At 39.7% G+C, this 25,916-nt stretch overlaps 1 protein-coding gene across 1 annotated transcript in view; it reads left to right on the top strand.

The window, feature by feature from the left end:
* DGKI (diacylglycerol kinase iota) overlaps nt 1-25,916 on the top strand; it is a 387,457-nt gene that overhangs the window by 289,647 nt on the left and 71,894 nt on the right. The window contains 2 exon segments of the mRNA XM_066262376.1: nt 7,961-8,040; nt 10,857-10,901. Of these exon segments, the coding sequence (XP_066118473.1) occupies nt 7,961-8,040; nt 10,857-10,901 (125 nt within the window).

Below are 25,916 nucleotides of genomic sequence, written 5' to 3'. Positions count from 1 at the left end.
TTTCTCTGGCTCTGAGTCTTTGCTTGTGTCATAAAGCAGCCAGCCATGATTCCTCTCGTCTCTTCTTAGGTTTGCTTGATTTTTTTATTGACTTACTTAGGTTTAGCTCCAGCCATTAGAAACTGGCACGACACATTTTCTGCTATATAAGTCTCCCCATTTGGTCTGCTGAAATTGGTTTGAGGCTTTACAAATGACCAGCACATGTTGATAATAGAAGTGGGGGAAATTGATTAATTTAATAAGGCTTGGAGGGGTGAATACCTTGCAGATATTATGTACTCTACCGGCACTGACTTAATCTTTACTATAACCCAGACAGGTAGGTACTGTTAAAAAACAAAATTCAACTGAGTAAATGTGAAAATCTAATTGGCTTCATTTACCAACTTATGAATATAGCAGCATCCTAGATAGCAGATAGAAAGGACCTCCAAGGATCTGTACCGAATGAAAGGCTTTTCTAGTCAGAAGGAAGGTGAGGCAAGGAAACGTTTCAGGTGAGATCACCTTCTTTCAGGGAAAGGTGGAGATCTTTTCAGCAGATTACCTCACTAGTGTTGACCAGGTAATTTCAGACTGATTGGTTAAAGATTACATTCTTGGGAAAGTCTGAAACTGTAATTAGGTGAGGTATTGAGTCTTGGTTTGCTGATATGGGGCTTAGCACAAGTCACTCCATTTTGGGCCTGTTGTTTCTTTCTCTCTTTATTTCCCGTTAGTATCATGATTAGTCTCTTTACTTAGAATCTTTACATCCTATATTGCAAAGAATCAAGGGAAAAATAAGCTTGTGGAGTAATTTAAAAGTATCTGTAATTATATTTTTTTCTGAATGTAGATGTTTACCAAGGGTAATTAAACATTAAAATGAATGCTATGGGCCCTGGCTGGTTGGCTCAGTGGTAGAGCGTTGGCCTGGCATGCAGGAGTCCCGGGTTTGATTCCTGGCCAGGGCACATAGGAGAAGTGCCCATCTGCTTCTCTACCCCTCCCCCTCTCCTTCCTCTCTGTCTCTCTCTTCCCCTTCCGCAGCTGAGGCTTCATTGGAGCAAAGTTGGCCCAGGCGCTGAGGATGGCTCCATGGCCTCTGCCTCAGGTGCTAAAATGGCTGTGGTTGCAACAGAGCAATGCCCCAGATGGGCAGAGCATCGCCCCCTGGTGGGCATGCCAGGTGGATCCTGGTTGGGCGCATGTGGGAGTCTGTCTGACTGCTTCTCCGTTTCCAACTTCAAAAAAATACAAAAAAAAAAAAAAATGAATGCTATGGGAATATCTCTGCTCACAAAAATTAGGGGATCAGGGAACATACAGATACTCCAGTACTTTCAACCTTTTGTATAGTGCATTTTCGCCAATGAAACAAAAGTTGGTTTTGCATCTCACTTACATAATTTAACAACTTTCTTTGATTTGTCATTTGCTTTTCTAATGTTCTTGTTTAATAAAAATCAAATGCATTTTTAATCACTGCATATTCATTTTGAAATATCCCCTAATTTTTGTGAGCAGTGTATTATAGAAAAAACTATCAAATTAATAATGTCAAATGTTAACCATATTTGAAACTAATAGTTAGTAAACACTCTATCAAAAAATCTATGAGAAGCACTTTTGAATATCTGGTACATTTGTATTAATGAACTTTTTCTACTTAGGTGAGAGTGTGTAGTTTATGTTTAGTTTATGCAGACTCTCAGCTCTTCAGTTCAATGCTAGAAATTCTAATGCAAAGATTTTCATAGCAAAACAAATCATGTGGTTTTCCAAAAACAATCCTTATTAAAGTCTGATGTACTCTTATTATCTCTACTGTCCCCATAATGATTAACATCCTGCTCACAATTTTATAGTTGCATTGCTTTATAAAGTAAGCAACAGTCAGCTTAGTTCTCTGACCCCTAAATTTAAGACAGGGTTATGATAAGCCTGTCAACAGTTTTGATAAGCTGATTCATCATCTTCTCAAACCCTTGAAGCTGGCCTATTGGAAAGAGGAGAGTGAGAAGTCTTTAAATGTGCCCTCCATTCTGCCAAGTGTGTTTATGAAAATAAGTTTGACTTGACTCAGAGTTTTTCAGCCTCACGGTCATGCTCTGATGCCAAGAATTGTTCACCAAAACTCTGCTTCCCACAGATCACATCTTCCCCCAATTCCTGTGCAGCTTTAACCATTGGATTTGGGATTCCATCCTCACTCTTTGGTCAGCCTGTCCCGGTTTCCAGTTTCACTTTCTGAGCTCAGTGTTGAAAGCTAGGAGATACTACCTCCCCTGTGTGGCCCACGTTTGACAGGAAGTAAAAATATTTTAGAATAGGGGCTCTTAAGTGAAAGAAACCTGGGATGAAATCTGTGTCCCATTTAGTAGCTGTGACGTTGACATTCAGGGCAGGTTACCTCATCTTTATGAGACTCAGTTTTCTTATTTGAAAAATAGGAGTCATGATACGTGCCTCTTACGATTGGGGCAAAGATGAAATAAGATAATCAACTGATGACATCATTTATGTTCGTGTATTTTCTTCTCCTCCTTGGCCTCTTTCCCTTCTTTCTCCCTCCACTTACTCTCTTTTTTCCTCTTCCCTTTTCTGACCACAGCCCCCTGCTTCTCTCATGCCACTTCTCCGAGCCTCCAGGCTCAGGCTCAGGGCACCTGTTCCAGGGTGAGTGCTCCTAGTTCAGGCCAGCAGGAAACAGTTTTGCATCCGGGGATTCACAATATTGGTACTCTTATTTCCCTCAGCGTCCCTGACGTTATGAACTCATTGACCTCAGTGCAATTCAGGCAGACCCTACAGTTGTCCCAGGTTAGAATGTGCTTCAGGAATCTCTGGGAGGGATGTTCACCTTCGAGTTGGTCCATGGGGGTCTTTTGTTTTTCTTCAATCAAATAACTAATTCACATGAGGAAAATTTCTTACTGTCCTTGACATACCTCCAACTCTTTGTAAGACATTGTTCAAGTTTTCTTTTTCTTTTTTTAATTATTTATTATTATTATTATTATTCATTTTAGAGAGGAGAGGGAGAGACAGAGGGAGAGAGAGAGAGGAGAGACAGAGAGAGAGAGAAGGGGGGGAGGAGCTGGAAGCATCAACTCCCATATGTGCCTTGACCAGGCAAGCCCAGGGTTTCAAACTGGCGACCTTCAGCATTTCCAGGTTGACGCTTTATCCACTGCGCCACCACAGGTCAGGCCATTGTTCAAGTTTTCTTAAAACACTTTAGGCAATTTCAATTTAATGCCCTTTAAAATATTGATTTTTAAAGTTTTGGGCAATTCAAATCTATATGTAGGATACCTGAGCTTGGTCTCTTCCCTCACTATGCTTCTCATTTGTGGTGAAATATATATTTTAGAAACCATATTTTTTGTATTTTATTTTAGTGCATATGTACTTTAGAAGTTTTTTGGGTTTTTTTCTTTCTTACAGATAAAAGAGTACAGTTATGGAGTGGTTGCTAGAAGACTGTGGATTTGTTGTTAATTTATGCATTCTTCAGCATACATTTGCATAATGAGTTCAAGTAGTTCTAACTTCAAGTAGAAAAGACAAAATTAATTAGTAGGACCCGTTGGCATTTTTTTTCACAAATAAAATCCCAAGCATGCACATGTGAAAGATATAATGGATTTTTTAAAACCAATTAAATTAATCACATTCAGAATTATCAGGCATTTATATGAACAGAAGTAGGGAAAGAGGGTTAATAGAGGTCAGGGTCAAGCCTGAGAGGGGACCTAGGGCAAGACTCATGTCTTGGCTGGGAAGAAGTAATTAGTCGTATAATATTTTTAGGGTTGAGGATCACCAGTTAATTTCATAATGTCTTTCATATTTCTGTACCTAAACTTGTCAAAGCTTTATAATTGTCTTATCTACTAAGGTTGCCATAACAAAATATCATAGTCTGGGTGACTTAAACAAAAATTAATTTTCTCACGGTTCTCGAGGCTGGAATGCCACTCAAATGGGGGAGGAAGGATTTTGCCCACAAGCACAAACTCTATAGCAGGGGTCTCAAACTCGTGGCCCGCAGGCCGCATGCGGCCCGCTGAACAATTTTGTGCGGCCCGCAGACTAATCCACGAAGTTCAAAATATTTTGGATAAAATTAAGTAAGCCTAGGGGCCTACTTGTATTTTTCATTTCTCTAGCATCCTAGCTAGATATTAGCTTAGTTAACAGCAGTTGTGATGCAAACTACAGTTTCTGGTCGTTTTGTGACACTGAGTAAACTGCATGTACGATTGTGCTTGTTGTACTGATTTTTTTTTTGTTTTCAACTGCAGTGAGAAAAGTGTTGCATAATAGTTGCCTTTTGTAGACCTAGTGCGGCCCGCCAAACGGCTATCATCTTGCTCTGCGGCCCACATGCTGAATTGAGTTTGAGGCCCCTGCTCTATAGTATCTCTTCTTATAAAAAACTAATCTCATTATGAGAGCCCCACCCTCATGACCTCATCTAACCCTAATTACCTCCCAAAGACTGTATCTGCAAATATCATTATTTTGGGGGTTGGAGCTTCAACATATGAATTTGGGGGGCATTCAAACATTTTACCTGTGACAGTTACGTTAGCCCAAATGTCAAACATGTTAAAAGTCAGGCACTCCTTAGAAGATTAACACTTTAGTCAATTATTAGTTATTTATACTCAAGACACATCTGAGTGTATGTTTTGATAGAAGGAGGGACAAAAAAATAAGAAAGCTAGGGTAAGAAAGGTAGGTAAGGTACAGAGTAAGGGGAATACATTTGTCCTCCATCAGTCAAGAAATACAATTGCTACAAATTAGGAAGCACATTCGCTCTAACTAAATAGGGGCAAAAAGAAGAGCAGTTTTTATTTGTTGAATCAATGTACTGCTTGTGAAAAGGTTAAAAACATGGATGGTTTTAGCATACACAGAATCCAGTACCAAGGAATTGCAAGTTCTGGGTTCCCCAGAGATCAAAACTATAGTGCTCACTAGCCATGTATGGTTATTTAAACTTTAAATTAATTAAAACGAAATAAGATAAAAACATTGGCCTCTCTGTCATACTGGCTACATTTTAATTACTCAATATGACATGTGGCTAATGGCTACTGCATTAGACAGGGTTGCTCTGCAGACCTCTGAGGCCCAACTCAAGCAGATCACCCTGCTGCTTGTTATGCAGTGACATTAGCCATGGGACTGTGGCTAATTAATAAGCCTGGTGTCGCTTGTTGAAAATGGATTGAAGCAATAGGTATCATTGGGGGGTTGATTACTTCTCTACCCCTCCCTTTTGTTGAGGACGAGGCAAAGTTGCTGATTTTATACTCATAGTAGAAATGAATGAGATGTCTTTGAAAACTTTTTCCCATCTGCTCCCTTTTGATTCCAGGCCTGAAGTATCCATTTTCTCATTGTAGTTAAAACTATCTGCTCCCAAGTACATTGAATTTATAACCCGACTAACTCCATTCATTGATAATAGAAGGAAATCAGAGGTATTGACAGGAATCCACTGCTTCTCTTAATTAATTTAACTAGTTAATAATTGATTAAATTTAATTTTTTTTTACATTTGCACATTTGATATTAAGAGAAAATATCATTGAGCAAGATTCTAACATGGGCTCTCCTGTTAATTATCGTTAGTCTGTTGCCGCAACATTAGACTTAACTTTCTAGCCCCAAAGACTAGCTTTTCCTCATCATTCCTCAATGATTAGAAATCCTTATTCTTCTCTTAGCTCAGTGACTCGCCTTATTGGGATCTATTTGGTAGCCTAGCTGACGACAGTTACTTTAACCAGTACTTTACTTTAAGAGATCTCCTAATGGAATTTCCCTTCCATTTCTTTCCAAGGTACATGATTGCCACACTGAAGATTTTTTCAGTGTTTCTGTTTATATATTTTTTTAAAAAGAGACAAAGCATTTTCCAGATGATTATTCCTCAAACATGGGACAGTCACAGGGTTCCTCGCCCTTTTGCTTACTGCCTCTCTTGCTTAGCATGAGAAGAAATGGGAAAGGCAAGCTCCAACCCAACGCTCGCTGTCTGCTCCTGCTCCAAACCCTTGTTTCTTTGCCTACCCTGGAAAGTTTTCTCAGCTCTGAAAGGTACACTTTCTCTTTCAAACTTGGACAGATCCTAAGCCTGTCTTCCTCTCTTTTTACAAGCTTTTATTGAATACCATTTCTCCTCCAGCCATTGGAGCCGTGAAGGTAAACAAATCTTACTTCTGATGAGAGGGCCCATACTCACTCACAGGTTTGCATGCAGTTGTAAAGATGATGGACACTTTCAACCTTTATATATATGCAAGACTTTGGGAACTTAAAGGGATGGGACACAAGTATTGATCTCTAGGGGAAGCCAATCTAGAGGTAATACTGAGAAAGAAACTATGTCTTTTTTTCCTCTAGATCACCCTTGCTTCTCTAACTGAAAGAGCTAATGTGGTTCCATATCTTCAAAAAGCCTAAAATCTTGACTTTCAGGCAAGAATTAGTCCCTTGCTCCTATAGTTTTCAAATGGCTAAGTTCATATATGTTTACTATAACCTGTGCTATTTTATTATTATTTTTGGTTTCTGTGTATACCTTCTCTACCACTTTGTGAGTTCCTCTAGACTTTTCCATGCACTTTAAATATTTTTTATACTCTGCGTTATTAATTTTAAAGCATTTTTAGACCCATTTATTGATGATTAGGCTTCAAAAATAAACTCGATTGAAATGTTTTAAAAAATATTTTAGTGAATATCACTGTCAGATCATAGGCTTGCTGGTCTTTATCTGGTTAATTCAAAATTTTGAAATTTTCTCGTTAAATCATTAATTCAACTGTGTAATTATACTTTTTTTTTTTTTTTTTTTTTTTACAGAGACAGAGAGTGAGTCAGAGCGGGATAGACAGGGACAGACAGACAGACAGGAACGGAGAGAGATGAGAGGCATCAATCATTAGTTTTTCATTGCGCATTGCAGCACCTTAGTTGTTCATTGATTGCTTTCTCATATGTGCCTTGACCGCGGGCCTTCAGCAGACCGAGTAGCCCCTTGTTTGAGCCAGTGACCTTGGGTCCAAGCTTGTGGGCTTTTGCTCAAACCAGATGAGCCCGTGCTCAAGCTGGCGACCTCGGGGTCTCAAACCTGGGACCTTGGCATCCCAGTCTGACATTCTTTCCACTGCCCCACTGCCTGGTCAGGCTAATTATACTTTTAAAATCAGAAGTAACAATGTGCATTTTTTTAAGTTTTGGGAAGGAGACAATTTTTCAGTATTTCACAGATCTTAGGGTTATTTCTGAAGTAGGAGAGCCTGTCCAAGCAAGCTATTGTGTAACATATGCCACCTTCTAAATAGGGTATTTAAGGCACTTAATAGCTTTGCCCTATTATTTCCTGTGGCCTTGCTTCTACCACAGTTACACTGACCATCTTCATAATCAGTTGGACTTTTAAGCCATGAACCTTCTAGAAACTTTTTCTTTTCTTTTTTTTTTTTCCTTTAATGTTTTATGCCTATTTAGTTTAGCTACTAGCCATCAGGTAGCAATGGTGCCTTGAGCAGTTAAATCTCTCAGGTGGAGAACTATTGCAAACTGACAGAAAGATTAAACCCCATGCGGAAAGCACAGGGATAAGTGTCGAGAATCCTGATTTTTTCATTCTTTTTTGGTACATTGGCTATTGCAAATGCAGGCATAAATTATCAGCTGGCTGAGAGCGGGCCGCTGAAAGAAAATGGAACGAAGGCTGGCCAGGCGGCAAGGGGTGTGTGGAACATGAGGGAAGAGAAATAGACTGAGACCAGCAGGGAGGTATAGGGAGAATTTTGGGTTGAACTATCCAAAAGAAAAATAATATTTTTGAGATTTTTTTTTAACCCTCCGAAACGCATTTGTGTCGATCTTGAAAATTAATTACATATTTCATTTTAGTCTTTTTCTCTCTTTCCTTCCCCCTCAGCCATCCCTCTGGGTATTCTAGTTGTGCGCGGAGACTGTGACTTGGAGACTTGTCGTATGTACATAGATCGCCTGCAGGAGGTGAGTGTCTGTAGCCAATTACATATTTTGCTCAGTTTTCCACTTGTGTAAATAATTACCAGCCATCTTTATTTGCTTCTGCAACGAGGCATTTGGGGAGGAAATGGAAATGTGGTGGCCTTGTCTTTTCATCACACACCATGTTGCCCCCACCTCTCACCCCTCACTAGCTTCCCTGCTCAGGCGGCTGAAGTGGGGAAGGATCAGTCGGGTTAACAGCAGTGCGCTACTGTTCTAGTGTATTCCATAACTGTAGCTTGGAACTTCTGTTTCCTTGCCAGACTACATACCTGCATTTTTATTTTTTGAGCTCTACAGAATTTCAAAGGGTCCTAATAAATAATGAAAGAAAACAGAGGTTTGGGGCTATGTAATGTTTTGTATCTAGCACAGACTTCGTCAGAGACAGCTAGGTTTTTAAATATATATATATATATAATATATATATATATATAATTGTACAGGAAAGAAAAATCTTCTATATTTTATAGGATCTTGTATCAAAACACAAAAGAATAATCCTTTTTTTCCCCCTCAATCTCGTTTTACCATAGAGAAAGAGAGAGGAAAAGGTCTCATATATGACTTTCCTATGAATTTGAACTGCACCAGCAAAGCCAGGAGACCCTGCCCCCTTATTTCAGTGGTCATTGGTTGCTTCTTATAAAACTTGGGAGTATTCACTCTCTCTTATTTTCAGAGAACAAAGAGCATAAATAGCCACTCTTTATCATTGTTTCATGATGCAAGATGTACATCAGAACAACTGTTTTTGGATGTGGTCTAGACATTTGTTTTTTGAAAGCCATTGGATGATTTTGGTGGGTACCCCAACATGAGCAGCTTGCTCCCAGACAACGCATTATACATGAGTTAATGTCACAAATAAAAAAAGATATATAGTGTTTAAAATCCTTTCAAGTTGTAGCCACTTAGTTTTCAACATTAGATTTTATTTCTCTTGAAATAAGTTCAGGTAGGCAGTATCAAGTAATATGAAAAATTAAGTTTTCTCTTCAGCATTGTTAAAGAGAGAAATTGTGAATGATAATATTTTGGGATAAATGCTACATTTTGAATACTGATATGGGCAAGAGAAGAAAAGTTAACAAATTTTATCCTTGTGGCTTCATTTGGCTATTTTTGCCAAGGGTAACTTTCATATGTTAAAATCTGTGTACTTTTTAGCATGAGACTCAGTTCTAAATCAATATTTCTAAGATATAGTATCTTATTCTTCAGTCTGATGTTTGTATTTTATTGTGGAACCTCACTCAATTAATCTGCAATAGAAAGTTAATCACAATAGCTACCAAACTTTTTCTTTTCTTTCTTTCTTTTTTTTTTTTTTTTTGCTTAACACTTGGGTAACTTAAGACTTCACAGGCATTCAGTGGTAGTTCATTAGCATGGCATGTGGAAGTCCCGGGTTCGATTCCTGGTCAGGGTACACAGAAGTGACCATTTGCTTTTCTACCCCTCTCCCTTTTCTCTCTCTCTCTCTCTCTCTCTCTCTCTCTCTTTCTTCTTCTTCTTCTTCTTCTTCTTCTTCTTCTTCTTCTTCTTCTTCTTCTTCTTCTTCTTCTTCTTCCTCCTCCTCCTCCTCCTCCTCCTCCTCCTCTTCTTCTTCCTTCTCCTCCTCCTCCTCCTCCTCTTCTTCTTCTTTTTCTTCTTCTTCTTCTTCTCTTCCTCTCTTCCTTTCTCTCAGCCGTGACTCAATTGGTCAGAGAAAGTTGGCCCTGGGCACTGAAGATGACTTCATGGTCTTGCCTCAGGCACTAAAATAACTCAGTTGTTGAGCAACGAAGCAGCAGCCCCAGATGGGCAGAGCATCCCCCACCCCAGTATGGGGCTTACTGGGTGGATCCTAGTTGTGGCACATGTGGGAGTCTGTCTCTCTGCCTCCCTGCTTCTCACTTAACATGTAAAAAAAAAAAAAAGATTTCACAGTACAAAAATATGTAACTAGTGAAAACCAACGTATTGGTGTGCTTATCACACCAATATTCAACTAGCAGTGGGATTTTAAAAAATGGACTGAGCCTTAAAGAGGCAAAGTTTTAAAACTAGCTTAGGCACAGAGAGGAAGTTGATAAATCCTTGTGGGAAGCAGGTATGAGGACAGTTACCCAGGATTGTTGACATTTGTAAGTAGCAACACTCCCCTCATTAACAAGGGAGCCTGCGGGGCATGACAGCGGTGACAACTTAGTTATAAAACTTTATAAAGGGAGCCAGGCACTCAGAATCTACCAGTAAAACCTCATTAATTTTAACCCCGTTCATTTGCTCTTCGTGATAATGTGAAGGGGGCCAGTGATTTTCTCTTTGTGGTCTATGGAAACCTGTTTGCCAAACAACTCATCAGTATAAACACAATTACCCGGAGAGTGTGTATTTGGTTTAAGATAAATAATTTCTTTCAGAATGCTTAAAGGGACTTTAGAAGCTTTCCTCACAAGTCAAAAAGATTAGAAGCAAATTAAACATGACTCCCACTGATTGCAACAAAAGACTTACTTTTGGTCTTCTTTATCCTTGAAGTTATAATATAGCACTCACTTCTAAATGCCATTTAAAAGTGATAAGTTTCAAGAGCTAAATGGCCTTTCTCATTTCAGTCCAACTTGGTGTGCTTTTATTAGTTTTGGCATTATCTTCTTTGTGCAATCTTGATGAATTGGAGTGAGTCAGATACTTTCCAGATGACGTTAATAGTGTTAAATTGGGAATTCAAGGGGTAGAGTTATAGCGGCAACTTGTTCAAACCAACCTTACGGTATGGACCTCTCTATTTTTTTCCATTTTCTCATTAGGACCTGCAGTCTGTGTCTTCGGGCTCCCACCGAGTTCATTACCAGGTAACATAATTGACTCCCCCTGTTTCTTGCCTTCTAGCCAATAGAAGTTCATCTCTCAATTCAAGTCTCATTTGGACTCCAGTCCACATGTTCCCTGGAGAGAGCGTTTACTCTGAGAACCTAGGGAAGCTGGTATTCTGAGTCTTTCGCTTTTTTTTTTTTTTTTTTTTTTTTTTTTTTTTTTTTTTTTTTTGGTTTTGGACAGTCCTCTTCCAGCACAAATTTGGATGGAGGATTTTACCCCAGATTATTTAGAAAAGACGATATGATGAAGTGTCTTCAGTGCCACATGCTAGAAAACGCAACTCAAACTCACTTGACAGGGCAAGTGTCTACTGGTTCATGTCAGCTCCAAGTTCAGGGCAAGTTCATTCCAGACGCTGGAATTTATACAGCGTCTGGCCACGGTGGAACTTACACACCGTCTGGGCATGCTCCATTTTGCTGCCAGTCTTTGTGCTCTGCTCTCCGTTTCTGTTGATTTCACCACCGGACTCAATGTATCCCTGCTCCAAGATGGCTGCCGTCAGCCACGAGGGCTGCATGTTTCTCCTTTACCTCCAGGAAAAGGAATTTTCTGCTTCCCACAACCATCATGCACACATTCTAAAATGCGATCTGACTGATTGACCTAGTCTGCTCTTTTGGGCTGGATTTAGTGCACCCAGCCTGCCCCCTTCTAATGACCCACATCCAGTCCATAGCATAACACTCAGATAGCCTTTGCCTCACCAATCTCTGGGAGTAGTTTCTTCCCCCCTTTCCCATCTCTGCTGTCCAGTCATCCTCTTCCCCATTAAATTTCCCAGGCGTGATCCAGATATCAGGGCACAGTGTCCCCCCAAACTCTTACGGGGCACGTGCACAGCTCTCAGAGAGGCCCTTACCTGCTGGGAGGGGAGTGTGGGAGTCAGAGCATGCCAGTGACTCCCTCCAAGTAAATCCTTTCCCGGACCATTTTCTATCTTCATGTGGGGGAGGGGGTTAAAGATGTTTAATTTACAAATCCTGGCTTAGTACCTTCCTTTCAGTTTTGGTGTCTATTTTGCTCTTCCTGATACATTCAGTTTTGCATCCTTTTGCATAAAAAACAACCTTTTTTTTTACAACTCTATACCTGTAGCTTCTTGGAAGCTCTCTCCCCCTGCGAATAGACACCCTGTACCCTCTCAGGCAAAGCAACCTAAGGGTCCTGAGGCTGAGTGGCAGGGTGGCCTTGGCCTTCTTACTTGTTTGTACGTTTATTTCTCAAAGCACCCCACTCTCCCAGAGCCCTTGTTTCCATCTGGCTATAACAGAAAGAATAAGAATTCATTTAGGGTGTGCTTTCCTTGGGAACATAATATCTATTTCTGAGACTGGTGTTGTTGTTTTTTTTTACCAGCCATTGAAAGGCAAATTTCCACTTTATTTTTAGATAGAGCACAAGATTCCTCACATCTGTTATTCCCCCTATTTACCTTGAGCCACACCATCTAGGTATAGTTTTATCTTTATGATTGTAGTGTTTTTAAAGGCTAGACCTGATTTCTACCTTCTACAAATTGGCACTGTGGTAACAGTGAGGTTTTAAGAGTGTTTTTTTCTAAAGAGTGCATTTTTTTACTCACTGCTGTTTTGAACCTTTGCAATTTTAGCGAGGTGCATATTTCAGACGTTTATTGTAACTAGTGTTCTGAAACGAATGCCTTTATTTATTATCCTGGCTTACTTGACATCATTTTGGTGTGAGGGTTTTGATAGGTGGCCGCCTTGAACCATGCTTTCCTTATGCTTTTTTGGTAAGTATCCACAGAAATGAGAGGAGCTTTGAGAGGCTATATGCGATAATGATATTTGTTTCATTTATTAGATGATAATGAAAACATGCAGAAAGATTCATGGTGTTTGTCTGACTGTATAAAATTTTGCAGTATTTTTTATTTCCTTGCTGTCAGGTCAAAACCTGGTGTCAAAACTGCTGCATTATCAATGTCTCTTGAGAAGGTTTTGTGCAGGGACCATGCAGGGTCACTAGTGCAGAGATCAGAGATGAGTGTCAGGCTTCGCCTCATCCCCACCCCCTCCTGCAGAATTACACAAAACATGATCCTTCGGGATTACAGGAAGGTTGGACTAAAAGAGATCTAGAGAAACCCAGGATCTGCGCATTACACGGGGAGCTTAACCGAGAGAGACTGTATCTGAATGAACATGACCTGAGAATAGGAGGGTGGTGAGAAAACCCCCTGATCAGAACAGAGGAACCCTGATTGAAACAAGGAGTGGGGGAGGGGTGTCTAAACATTAACATTTATCTGGGAGACACAGGAGGAAGAAGAAGTTGGAGGGATGGTGAATAGAGTCCTGTTTTAGCTACACTCATTCTGGTATGCCTGTTACATCCAGGAGTCGACAGCTGGATTGGATGAATTTTAACACTCACTGAGAGATTGAGGACCCGAGGTAGAAACTGGAGGGTCATTAGCAACTGGATGGTAATCACAACTCTGAGGCTCAAGGAGGTCACCCAGGGAGAGTTCCCATATGGAAGAGCACAATCAGTCAAGTCAGAAGGCGTTCAGTCAAGAAGAGGCGTGGAAATTGACGAGCAAGCAGGAAGGCTGGAAATCAGGGAGGCTGTGGGATGTTGAAAGGCATGACGGAAACATATTTCAAAGGAGGAAGAAATAATGAGACATGTCAAGTGCTGTTGAGAGGCTGAGAGCATGCAGATCGATTTCTCTGTTTTTCTGGGGATGCATGTAAAATTCATGGGACAGAGGTGCCATTCGTTTCTGGTAGACAGCGACAAAACCAAATGGCAGGACATTTCATACTAAATCTTTTGTTTCCTAATTCAGAAACCCATAACATCGGAATCTCTACTCTGTCCTGGTGGAAGTGGGGGAGGGGATGATGTAGGAGAAACCTGTCGGGAACATGGGCCACAAAAGGTCTTCGATGCTCTCTAATGACCTTTTGTTGTATATGAGATGGCACTAAATATGCCTGGAGAATTAACTGATAGACTGAAGAAAGGCCAGTACGTTTAAAAACTTGAGACATTCTCCTCAGCTCACTAATTTGCAGTTGGGAGTTTAGCTGACTGTTTTCTAAGTCTAGAGGGAACTCGAGAGCAAACCGGCCTTTGGAAAGGCATGCAAGGGCCCACGACACCTTATTAGTGAGCCAGATGGCAGTTCCGCACTGTGGTTTCTTCCTTTGCCAAATTCATAGCGAATTGCCAACAAAGCACTAAGGCTCAAAAATGACACCTTGTATTAACCTAACAAGATATAATGGGTTATACAAGAGCCTGTTGGATATTTATAACCTGCTGAAAATTCCTGCCTGCACCATCTCTCTGAGGTCAAAATACAAAGTCCCTCCCACCCTAACGGCACCTCCTGTAGCCTGTAGCCGATCATTTAGACAAGCCAAATGCGTTGTGCTTCCAGTTTCAGGATGTTCCTGAGCTAGGCAGCTACACCAGACTTCATAGAGAAACTGGACTCTGCCTACCTGTTCGATAAAGATGCTTTTGGAACTACACTGCTCACAAAAATTAGGGGATATTTTATCCCTTTATATAATCATTTTGAAATATCCCCTAATATTTGTGAGCAGTACAATTTCTTTTCTGTTTATTTCCTTGGACTTCATTATACCCCTTTTAACCCCATAAAGTTACTAAGGAGTCCAGCAGATTCAACTGTTTTAGTGTTTCTCAACCGAATGTGCCCCTCATACAAGACATTTGGCAAGTTGGGTGATTTTGTGCATCACCACTAGGGAAGGAGGTGTTACTGAAATCTATCAGGTAGAGGACAGAGAGGCTGCTAACCATCTCACAATACACAGGACAGTCCCCCACAACAAAGGATTGTCCAGCCCCCAATGTCCATAGTGAGGAACTTAGGAAACTCGGAGTCATTCTAACCGCCCCTCCCCGGCCATGACCGGGAACCACAGGCCTTGCTGGTTTTGTTTGTCGACACTCAGAGTTTCCCCATTTCCCAGGTGGAAGGCTCCACGAGGAACTGATGGATCAGCACACAGAAGGATGCTTTCCAGAATGTTATGAGCTAATCATTTGAGATTTTAATGAATAGAATAAGATTTCATAGTAGGTCCAAAAAGGGCTCCATCCAGGTGATTTCTCTTTGTTAAGAATTTCCTTAAAACTAGCACTAGAATGGTTGGAATATCTCAACATAGATATAATATTTTTGAAAAGAATTTTCATCCTTTAGAGATGTCTTGTTACTTCCATGAGGAGAAACCCTTGGTCAGATCTGAGAGTCCACACTCACTTGCTCATCCTGAGCCTCCTTTTTTTACATTTTTAATTTTTTCTATGTACCTGTTGGATCTTCCTCTGGGGGATAGGCGTGTGTCGTCGTTCACCAGAGCTCCGCCTAGTCCGAGGCAAGCAGCATTTGCCCACAAATACTGGACTGATTTACCTTCGCTCGATGCCAGCTGTTCTTACTCATCTCTTTCCTTTCTTTGAAATCTCTTGCTCCCTAATTTGTTTTCTCTGGATCTTAGAAGAGTCTTTCAAGGGATGGACTGAAACAGGTATAAGGGAGTCATTGTGGGAATTAATTTATTTTGTCTTAGGGAAGGAGAGGAGTTAGCAAGGAATTTTGTAGAATTTTCCTTTGGGCTAAATCAAAGCTGTCAGAAATGGATTTAAAGAGAAATTAAAATAAGACTTGCCTGAGGCCCAGTCTGTTTGCTGCTAAAAAGTGAATATGATACTGCTCCTCCTCCTCCTACACACACACACACACACACACACACACACACACACACACACACACACAGTTGTCCTTAATGGAGGGCTTTCTCACATACAAGAAAGGACTCTTGAAAATGTTAGACCATCTCTCATTTCTATCTCCTACCCACACCATAACTATTTACTCATCTTTCAAAACTAGTTTTGGACATGGACATTCCCATGTCTGCATTCTTCGGCTGCAGGAGTTGTGGGTAGTAAAGAATTTTGAAAGATGATAATAATGGCAAGTCTATGAATGAGGATTCCAGTTACCTAAACAGGCATCTCTAAGCATCCCCAATGGGTCCATTCACCAAGGATGAAGAAACATTGCTATATAAGTTGATGATAAAACTAGAGAAAAAAAATGAATAAATAGATGTATAGTGCATGAGAGATGTCAAGGCAGGCAGAAGAAAATTTGCATAGGTAAAAAGAGAGAAATTGGGAAGTAAAGCAATTATTGACTGAACATCATTAAACAAAGCAGGATTTCCCAAACCAAAGGGATTTCTGTTTTGCCTCAGTTTATGTCTTACGTGTAGGTATTTTATGAAAGAGAATGAATTTCATTCACAGTGAAGGTATAGTTCAGTGCTGGGTGGATATTGCTTAATTAGATAATCTACTAGAGTGTGTATTGGGGTTGCCTTCATTAAATTACGTGCACATCAGCTATGAGTACTGTAATTGATTCTAAATTTAGGACAGGTTTGGCATATGCATGCTGAATAGTGGTTCAGAAAATTTCTTTATCAATTACATATCATTCATGCCAGTTGGCTTTAAAATATGTATACAAGAAACAGGTTTGCTTTTGTGCATATGGCTATATTTTTCTCATGAGAAATGGATTTTCTATTCACATATATCCAAAGAGAAAATTCACGTATCAGGGATTTTTGAAATGAGCAGGATATCTTAACATCACTTGTCTAAGGAGCATGCAATTTTAGAGGATTATTACATTTAAAATAGAAAGGAGCACAGTAAGTCCAAGGTTATATCATTCTGCCTACATTGTATAATAGTGAGTTGCTTTCATCTAAATCATGCCATACTTATGTGAAGAAAAATAACAAATCAAAAAATGAACAAGTCAAGTGCCTTATCTCTCTGATGAATCATTGATTTGATTATGCAATTTGAGAGGACTGGAGAGACTAGAAACCCTAAATTAGAGACCAAATTGTGACAGTGACACAGCCCAGGGAACTACGTGACTACCTTCTGAAATGCAGCTACGTCCACACAACCACATTGCTTAAGTTAAGTATGTACAGTCAGGTGCTTTAGACGGTGCGTATTTTCAAACTTATTTGTTATGGTTCTATCAGAAACTAGGTCTGTACACTTATTGTAATGTTCAGTGTTCACAAAGCAAACAGACTTCTGATTTTTTTCTTGTTTAGTGACATAGATGTTGCCCTGTCCACTCTAGAGGGTCCATGAAGCTAAGGTCCGCTCTCTGGGCCAGAATTTGCCCTCTAGCAAGGGGCTGTTTTTTCCTCACTTACCCTTCCAGCTCAAGACTGATTCATGGTCTATGCTATACTGCTGGTCACCCTTGTGCTGCCCCTGAACCCAGGATTTCTTAATACAAGGGCCACACACTCTACAACTGTGTCAAGCCCTCTGTGAGGATACTGTGAGCTGTTCGCATGATGGGAGGTATATCACTCACAATGTGTTAGTAATGAGAATTATGTAAAACAAAGTACCAGCAAATTCAGTATTATTTCTGTATGAACCTCACTCTCGCTCACCTGTATTCTGATTTTATTTTTTAAGTAGGAGAGAAAGGGATGTAGATAGAGAAGAGGTAGGAATGACATGAATCCTAGGTATATAAGAACTGAGTCACCTATGTGGTCACCATTAATAAGGATGTCAGTAGGAAATTCATGCTCCATGACTTCAAGTTACTGTGAGCACCTTTTCGACAATCAGCTACTCTTAATTATTGCTCCAGTTGTAATTCATCCAAATATGTGTTTGTCTTTGATATGAAGATCCTTAAGGCATTTGGTTTTTTTTTTCTTTTTTTTTCTTTTTTTTCTTTTCATTTTTCTGAAGCTGGAAACAGGGAAAGACAGTCAGACAGACTCCCGCATGCGCCCGACCGGGATCCACCCGGCATGCCCACCAGGGGCGACGCTCTGCCCACCAGGGGGCGATGCTCTGCCCATCCTGGGCGTCGCCATGTTGCAACCAGAGCCACTCTAGCGCCTGAGGCAGAGGCCACAGAGCCATCCCCAGCGCCCGGGCCATCCTTTCTCCAATGGAGCCTTGGCTGCGGGAGGGGAAGAGAGAGACAGAGAGGAAAGCGCGGCAGAGGGGTGGAGAAGCAAATGGGCGCTTCTCCTGTGTGCCCTGGCTGGGAATCGAACCCGGATCCTCCGCACGCTAGGCCGACGCTCTACCGCTGAGCCAACCGGCCAGGGAAGCATTTGTTTTTATTTTAATTAATTACTTGTGTCCTGTAGTCTGCTAGGTTTTGCAATCCTGGATTATCTTAGTCTTCTGATTTTACATAATTCTAGACCTCTGCTTGATTTTTAACTCTTCACCCAAAGTAGACATCGGTATAGCACCTTCCTGCTTTGAGTCCTTTTGCACCCTTTTCTTTTTTTTTTTTTTTTTAATAAATTTTTATTAAAGTTAATGGGATGACATTAATATTTCAGGGTACATATATTCAAAGAAAACATGTCTAGGTTATCTTGTCATTAAATTATGTTGCATACCCCTCACCCAGAGTCAGATTGTCCTCCGTTACCCTCTGTCTAGTTTTCTCTGTGCCCCTCTCCCTCCCCCTAACTCTCTCCCTCCCTCCCTCCTGCATCCTCCCTCCCCCCACCCCTGGTAACCACCACTCTCTTGTCCATGTCTCTTAGTCTCGTTTTTATATTCCACCAATGTATGGAATCATGTAGTTCTTGTTTTTTTCTGATTTACTTATTTCACTCCGTATGATGTTATCAAGATCCCACCATTTTGCTGTAAATGATCTGATGTCATCATTTCTTATGGCTGAGTAGTATTCCATAGTGTATATGTGCCACATCTTCTTTATCCAGTCTTCTATTGAAGGGCTTTTTGGTTGTTTCCATGTCTTGGCCACTGTGAACAGTGCTGCAATGAACATAGGGCTACATGTGTCTTTACGTATCAATGATTCTGAGGTTTTGGGGTATATACCCAGTAGAGGGATTGCTGGGTCATAAGGTAGTTCTATTTGCAGTTTTTTGAGGAACCACCATACTTTCCTCCATAATGGTTGTACTACTTTACAGTCCCACCAACAGTGAATGAGGGTTCCTTTTTCTCCACAGCCTCTCCAACATTTGCTATTACCCGTCTTGTTGATAATAGCTAATCTAACAGGGGTGAGGTGGTATCTCATTGTAGTTTTGATTTGCATTTCTCTAATAACTAATGAAGCTGAGCATCTTTTCATATATCTGTTGGCCATTTGTATTTCTTCCTGGGAGAAGTGTCTGTTCATGTCCTCTTCCCATTTTTTTATTGGATTGTTTGTTTGTTTGTTGTTGAGTTTTATGAGTTCTTTGTAAATTTTGGATATTAGGCCCTTATCTGAGCTGTTGTTTGAAAATATCAGTTCCCATTTAGTTGGCTGTCTGTTTATTTTGGTATCGGTTTCTCTTGCTGAGCAAAAACTTTTTATTCTGATGTAGTCCCATTCATTTATCTTTGCCTTCACTTCTCTTGCCATTGGAGTCAAGTTCATAAAATGTTCTTTAAAACCCAGGTCCATGATTTTAGTACCTATGTCTTCTTCTATGTACTTTATTGTTTCAGATCTTATATTTAGGTCTTTGATCCATTTTGAATTAATTTTAGTACACGGGGACAGGCTGTAGTCGAGTTTCATTCTTTTGCATGTGGCTTTCCAGTTTTCCCAACACCATTTGTTGAAGAGGCTTTCTTTTCTCCATTTTGCGTTGTTGGCCCCCTTATCAAAGATTATTTGACCATATATATGTGGTTTTATTTCTGGGCTTTCTATTCTGTTCCATTGGTCTGAGTGTCTATTTTTCCGCCAGTACCATACAGTTTTGATTATTGTGGCCCTATAATATAGTTTAAAGTCAGGTATTGTAATGCCCCCAGCTTCATTCTTTTTCCTTAGGATTGCTTTAGCTATTCGGGGTATTTTATAGTTCCATATAAATCTTATGATTTTTTGTTCCATTTCTTTAAAAAATGTCATAGGAATTTTGATGGGAATTGCATTAAATTTATATATTACTTTGGGTAATATGGCCATTTTAATTATATTTATTCTTCCTATCCAAGAACAAGGAATATTTTTCCATCTCATTGTGTCTTTTTCTATTTCTCTTAGCAATGTCTTGTAGTTTTCGTTATATAGGTCCTTTACATTCTTTGTTATGTTTATTCCTAGGTATTTTATTTTTTTTGTTGCAATCGTGAAGGGGATTATTTTTTTGAGTTCGTTTTCTAATATTTCATTGTTGGCATATAGAAAGGCTATGGACTTTTGTATGTTGATTTTGTATCCTGCGACCTTACTGTATTGGTTTATTGTTTCTAGTAATTTTTTTGTGGAGTCCTTTGGGTTTTCGATGTATAGGATCATATCATCAGCAAAAAGTGATACCTTTACTTCTTCTTTTCCGATATGGATGCCTTTTATTTCTTTGTCTTGTCTGATTGCTCTGGCCAGAACTTCTAGTATCACGTTAAATAAGAGTGGAGAGAGTGGACAACCCTGTCTTGTTCCTGATTTAAGGTGGAAAGTCCTCAGTTTTACGCCATTTAATATGATGTTGGCTGATGGTTTATCATATATGGCCTTTATCATGTTGAGATATTTTCCTTCTATACCCATTTTGTTGAGAGTCTTAAACATAAAATTGTGTTGTATTTTATCGAAAGCCTTTTCTGCGTCTATTGATAAGATCATGTGGTTTTTGTTCTTTGTTTTGTTGATATGGTGTATTACGTTAACCGTTTTACGTATGTTGAACCATCCTTGAGATTCTGGGATGAATCCCACTTGATCATGATGTATTATTTTTTTAATATGTTGTTGTATTCGATTTGCCAGTATTTTGTTTAGTATTTTAGCATCTGTATTCATTAGAGATATTGGTCTGTAGTTTTCTTTCTTTGTGCCATCCTTGCCAGGTTTTGGTATGAGGGTTATGTTGGCCTCATAAAATGTGTTTGGAAGTATTGCTTCTTCTTCAATTTTTTGGAAGACTTTGAGTAGAATAGGAACCAAGTCTTCTTTGAATGTTTGATAGAATTCACTAGTATAACCGTCTGGGCCTGGACTTTTATTTTTGGGGAGGTTTTTAATAGTTTTTTCTATTTCCTCCCTGCTGATTGGTCTGTTTAGGTTTTCTGCTTCTTCATGACTCAGTCTAGGAAGGTTGTATTGTTCTAGGAATTTATCCATTTCTTCTAGATTGTTGTATTTGGTGGCATATAGTTTTTCATAGTATTCTACAATAATTCTTTGTATATCTATGATGTCTGTGGTGATTTCTCCTCTTTCATTTTGGATTTTATTTATTTGAGTCCTGTGTCTTTTTTCCTTGGTGAGTCTTGCCAAGGGTTTGTCGATTTTGTTGATCTTTTCAAAGAACCAGCTCCTTGTTTTATTGATTTTTTCTATAGTCTTTCTGTTCTCTATTTCGTTTATTTCTGCTCTGATTTTTATTATCTCCTTTCTTCGACTGGTTTTGGGTTGTCTTTGTTCTTCTTTTTCTAGCTCCTTAAGGTGTGAAGTTAAGTGGTTTACTTCGGCTCTCTCTTGTTTGTTCATATAGGCCTGAAGTGATATGAACTTTCCTCTCATTACTGCTTTTCCTGCATCCCAGAGATTCTGATATGTCGTATTGTCATTTTCATTAGTCTGTATATATCTTTTGATCTCTGCACTTATTTCTTCTTTGACCCATTCATTTTTTAGAAGTATGTTGTTTAGTTTCCATAATTTTGTGGGTTTTTCCTCCTCTTTTTTACAGTTGAATTCTAGTTTCAAGGCTTTATGATCAGAAAATATGCTTGGTACAATTTCAATTTTTCTAAATTTGCTGATATTGTCTTTGTGGCCCAACATATGGTCAATTCTTGAGAATGTTCCATGTACACTAGAGAAAAATGTATACTCTGTTGCTTTGGGATGAAGTGTCCTGTAGATGTCTATCATATCCAGGTGTTGTAGTATTTCTTTTAAGGCCACTATATCTTTATTGATTCTCTGTTTGGATGACCGATCTAGAGCCGTCAGCGGTGTATTGAGGTCTCCAAGTATGATTGTATTTTTGTCAGTTTTTGTTTTAAGGTCAATAAGTAGCTGTCTTATATATTTTGGTGCTCCTTGGTTTGGTGTATATATATTAAGGATTGTTATGTCTTCTTGATTCAGTGTCCCCTTAATCATTATGAAATGACCATTTTTGTCTCTGAGTACTTTTTTTGTCTTATAGTCAGCATTATCAGATATGAGTATTGCTACACCTGCTTTTTTTTGGGTGTTGTTTGCTTGGAGTATTGTTTTCCAGCCTTTCACTTTGAATTTGTTTTTATCCTTGTTGCTTAGATGAGTTTCTTGTAGGCAGCATACAGTTGGATTTTCTTTTTTAATCCATTCTGCTACTCTGTGTCTTTTTATTGGTAAGTTTAATCTATTTACATTTAGTGTAATTATTGACACTTGTGGGTTCCCTGTTGCCATTTTATAAATTGCTTTCTGTTAGTTTTGTATCTTGTTTGATTCTTCTCTTTTGTTTTTCTATCATTGGTTTTTGTTTGTTTGTATTCCATACTTCTTTCTTCTGTTGCTACCTTTTTTAAGTCAAGTGTTTTTGTGGTGGTTTTTTCAAGGGTGGTTACCATTAAGTAATGAAAAGGGTACCTACCATATTCATTGTAGTACCCTTTCTTATGAGTATTTCTGCGCTTCATCGTCCTTTGCTACTGTTAATCTTCATCCTTTCTCCCCCTTTTTTTCTTTTGTTGTCACAGTTTAAGTTTGGTTTTATTGTGTTCTTGGTGGAGCTGTTACTTGTGGTTTTGTTTTCTTTTGTTCTTTGAATCTGGTTGGAAAACCCCCTTTAGTATTTCCTGGAGTGGGGGCTTTCTGATGATAAATTCTCTCATCTTTTCTGTATTTGTGAATATTTTTATATCTCCTTCGTACTTGAAGGATAGCTTTGATGGGTATAGTATTCTTGGCTGAAAGTTTCTCTCTTTCAGGGCTTTGAATATTGGGGTCCACTCTCTTCTAGCTTGTAGAGTTTCTGCTGAGAAGTCTGATGATAATCTAATAGGTCTTCCTTTATATGTTGTATTCTTCTTTTCCCTGGCTGCCTTGAGAATTTTTTCTTTGTCATTGTTTTGTGTCATCTTCATTATGATGTGCCTTGGAGTGGGTTTGTTGGGGTTAAGAAAACTCGGTGTTCTGTTTGCTTCTTGAATTTGAGGCTTTAGTTCTTTCCACAGGCTTGGGAAGTTCTCATCTATTATTTGTTTGAGTATATTCTCCATTCCATTTTCTTTCTCTTCTCCCTCTGATATACCTATTATTCTTATGTTATTCTTTCTGATGGAGTCAGACAATTCCTGTAGGGCTTTCTCGTTTTTTATTATTTTTGAGTCTCTTTCTTCTTCGCTCTGTTGTGCCTCAAGTTGCTTGTCTTCTATTTCACTAATCCTGTCTTCTATCTGGGCTCTTCTATTAGCTAAGCTTGTTATCTCGTTTTTCAGTTCGTGAATTGAGTTTTTCATTTCTGTTTGATTTGTTTTTATAGTTTCAATTTCCTTGGTAATATATTCTTTGTGATCGTTGAGTTGTTTTCTGATTTCCCTAAATTGCCTTTCTGTGTTTTCTTGTATATCTCTGAGTATTTTTAAGATTTCTCTTTTAAATTCTCTGTCATTTGGCTCCAAGGCTTCCAGTATGTTAAATCTTTTCTCCATAGATCTTTCCACATCTATTTGTGTTACCTCTCTATCTTTTGTATCCATAATATTCGATTTCCTTTTTCTTATTGGCATCTGAAGGTGGTCTTGTTGATATTGTTAATTAGAATTAATAAAGAATAAAAAGGGGGGGGAGAAAAACACTCCACACTCAAAAAAAGTAATGATTTATTATTTTCCCCTTTTTCCTTTCTTCTCCTCCCCTCCTCTCACCTCTTTAGGTAAATATTGTGATGACCTGTGAATTATATTATGCTAAATGGGACAAAAACTGCCTATAACAGAGGGCCTGATTTGGGGTGAAGAGTTCAAGGGGCAAAAAAGGGAGTAGGGACCTACTAAATGCAAAAAAAAAAAAAAAAAAAAAAAGGAGGATATCTTAGACAAGCATAAAATGATTTGCTTGTAAGTGATGGTCAACTAAGAGATATAGTGAGAGGGATAAGAGGGAAACTGAAAAAAGGAGAGAAAAAATAATATTTAAAGAAGAAAAAAATAAAAATAATAAGTAAAAATCTGTTGTATTAAGTGGAGTGAAGACTAAATACAATGGAGACTTTGGGTTGGGAGGAATGCTAGTGAGTTAAAAAGCAATGTAAAAAGTACCCAAAATGCCACAAAAACAAACAAACAATGGAAAACCAAAAACAAAAGCAGAAAATAAAAAAAAAGAACAAACAACAAAAACAAAAAAAAACTTGAGTCCCAAATTAAATAATTTGTTCGTGATTGAGGATTAAATGAGAGGAAAAGTAAAAGGAGAAAAGAAGGAACGAATAGAAAGGAAGAAATAAGAAAAAGAGAGAAACGAAGGAAGAAAAAAAGGAAAGGGGAAAAAAACAAAAAAGAACAAAAAGAAATCAAAAGAGGAGAGAGTGAGAGTTAAGGGTTTTGGAGTGTAACCCTAAGGGAGAGTAAGGATGAAGAAAAGAAATAAAATGTAACACTCATGGGTAGTGTAGTTCAAGAAAAGGGTAGCATAAGATGGGCAGAGAATAAAAGGACCGAGATGGAGGAAATACAAATAAAGGCAATAAGAAAGAAGAGAGAAACAACAACAACAAAGAATTAGTGGAACAAGTTATAAAGTCTGTGGATTTTTCTTGATATTGAGAGGTTAACTTCTTCCTTTTTCTTTTCTCTCCCTCTTCCTGGTCGGTGACTCTGTACCCCAGGTTCTGCCCCTGTGTCACGCTTAGGTAGGGATTTGCAGTTGATGGGATTCTATGGCAATGTCTTATAATTGGCTTTAGTCTCGCTGGTAGTCAAGGCTTGTTGGCGTTTGTAGAGTCCAACAATGAGAGAGAGTTTGCTTTCCTGGAGTTTCTCCCCTAGTCTCCCCTTTCTGAAATAGCAGCCTGGTGATCCAGCTATGAGGCTGCCACTGCTTCTGTCTGGGGAGTAAGAGGCTCAAAGAGCTGGGAAATCCCCACTCTATCCTCACTCAGCCCAAGGCTCTGGGTAAGGCTCTGGCAGTCAGAGCCTCCAGCGTAGTCAGGTGGGGCTGGGAGTCAATTGTTGTCAAGGTGACTGTTCAGTGCCTACCATTCAGTTGGACCACTCAACCCAGGCTTTCCACACTTTGTAGCCTGTTTTGGCTGGAAAGAAGATGCACTATTCGCTGCTTGCTATATAGATCTTAATATCTGCCAAGTCCCTCTTGTTAGGTATATCCCTGAATATGGAGGCTCTGTCAATCAGATATTGCCCCCGCCCCTTTAGCGAAAGGCACTGAAAAATATTATGCCTCTTGTCTTGGATCACTGAACTGGGAGAGATCTTATCAATTAGAGCCCCGTGGGTGCGTAGATTTCGTGGGTTAAGCTAATTTCAGTGATTGGATCCGCAGCTGTGCTCCAGAGAGTATTTCAGGCTGCCTACGCGCCCCTCGCCCAACGCTTGATTGTTAGCTCGAATGGCTGGGTGAGGTGCCCCGTCCACGGAGAGAATCTCCTGACTAGGAAAGACAGGTTTGGCGCCCCTCCCAGACTATGGCATGGGGTCCGCGGCTTCTCAGAGCACGCCGGTGGTTGCCGGCACTCCCTGGGACGCGGCTCGGGGCGCGCGGCTTCTCAGAGCACGTGGTGGTTGCCGACACGGACGTGGCGGCTCGGGGCGTGCGCGCGCTCGGCTTCTCAGAGCACGCCAGTGGTTGCCGGCACTCCCCGGGACGCGGGGCCTCGGCGCGCGCGGCTTATCAGAGCATGCCAGTGGTTGCCGGCACGGACGTGGCGGCTCGGGGCGTGCACGCGCGCTCGGCTTCTCAG

Source organism: Saccopteryx bilineata, chromosome 2, assembly GCF_036850765.1.
Source record: "Saccopteryx bilineata isolate mSacBil1 chromosome 2, mSacBil1_pri_phased_curated, whole genome shotgun sequence".
NCBI lineage: Eukaryota > Metazoa > Chordata > Mammalia > Chiroptera > Emballonuridae > Saccopteryx > Saccopteryx bilineata.
Note: the sequence above shows the minus strand (reverse complement) of the source record. Positions and strands in the feature narration are given on the sequence as shown.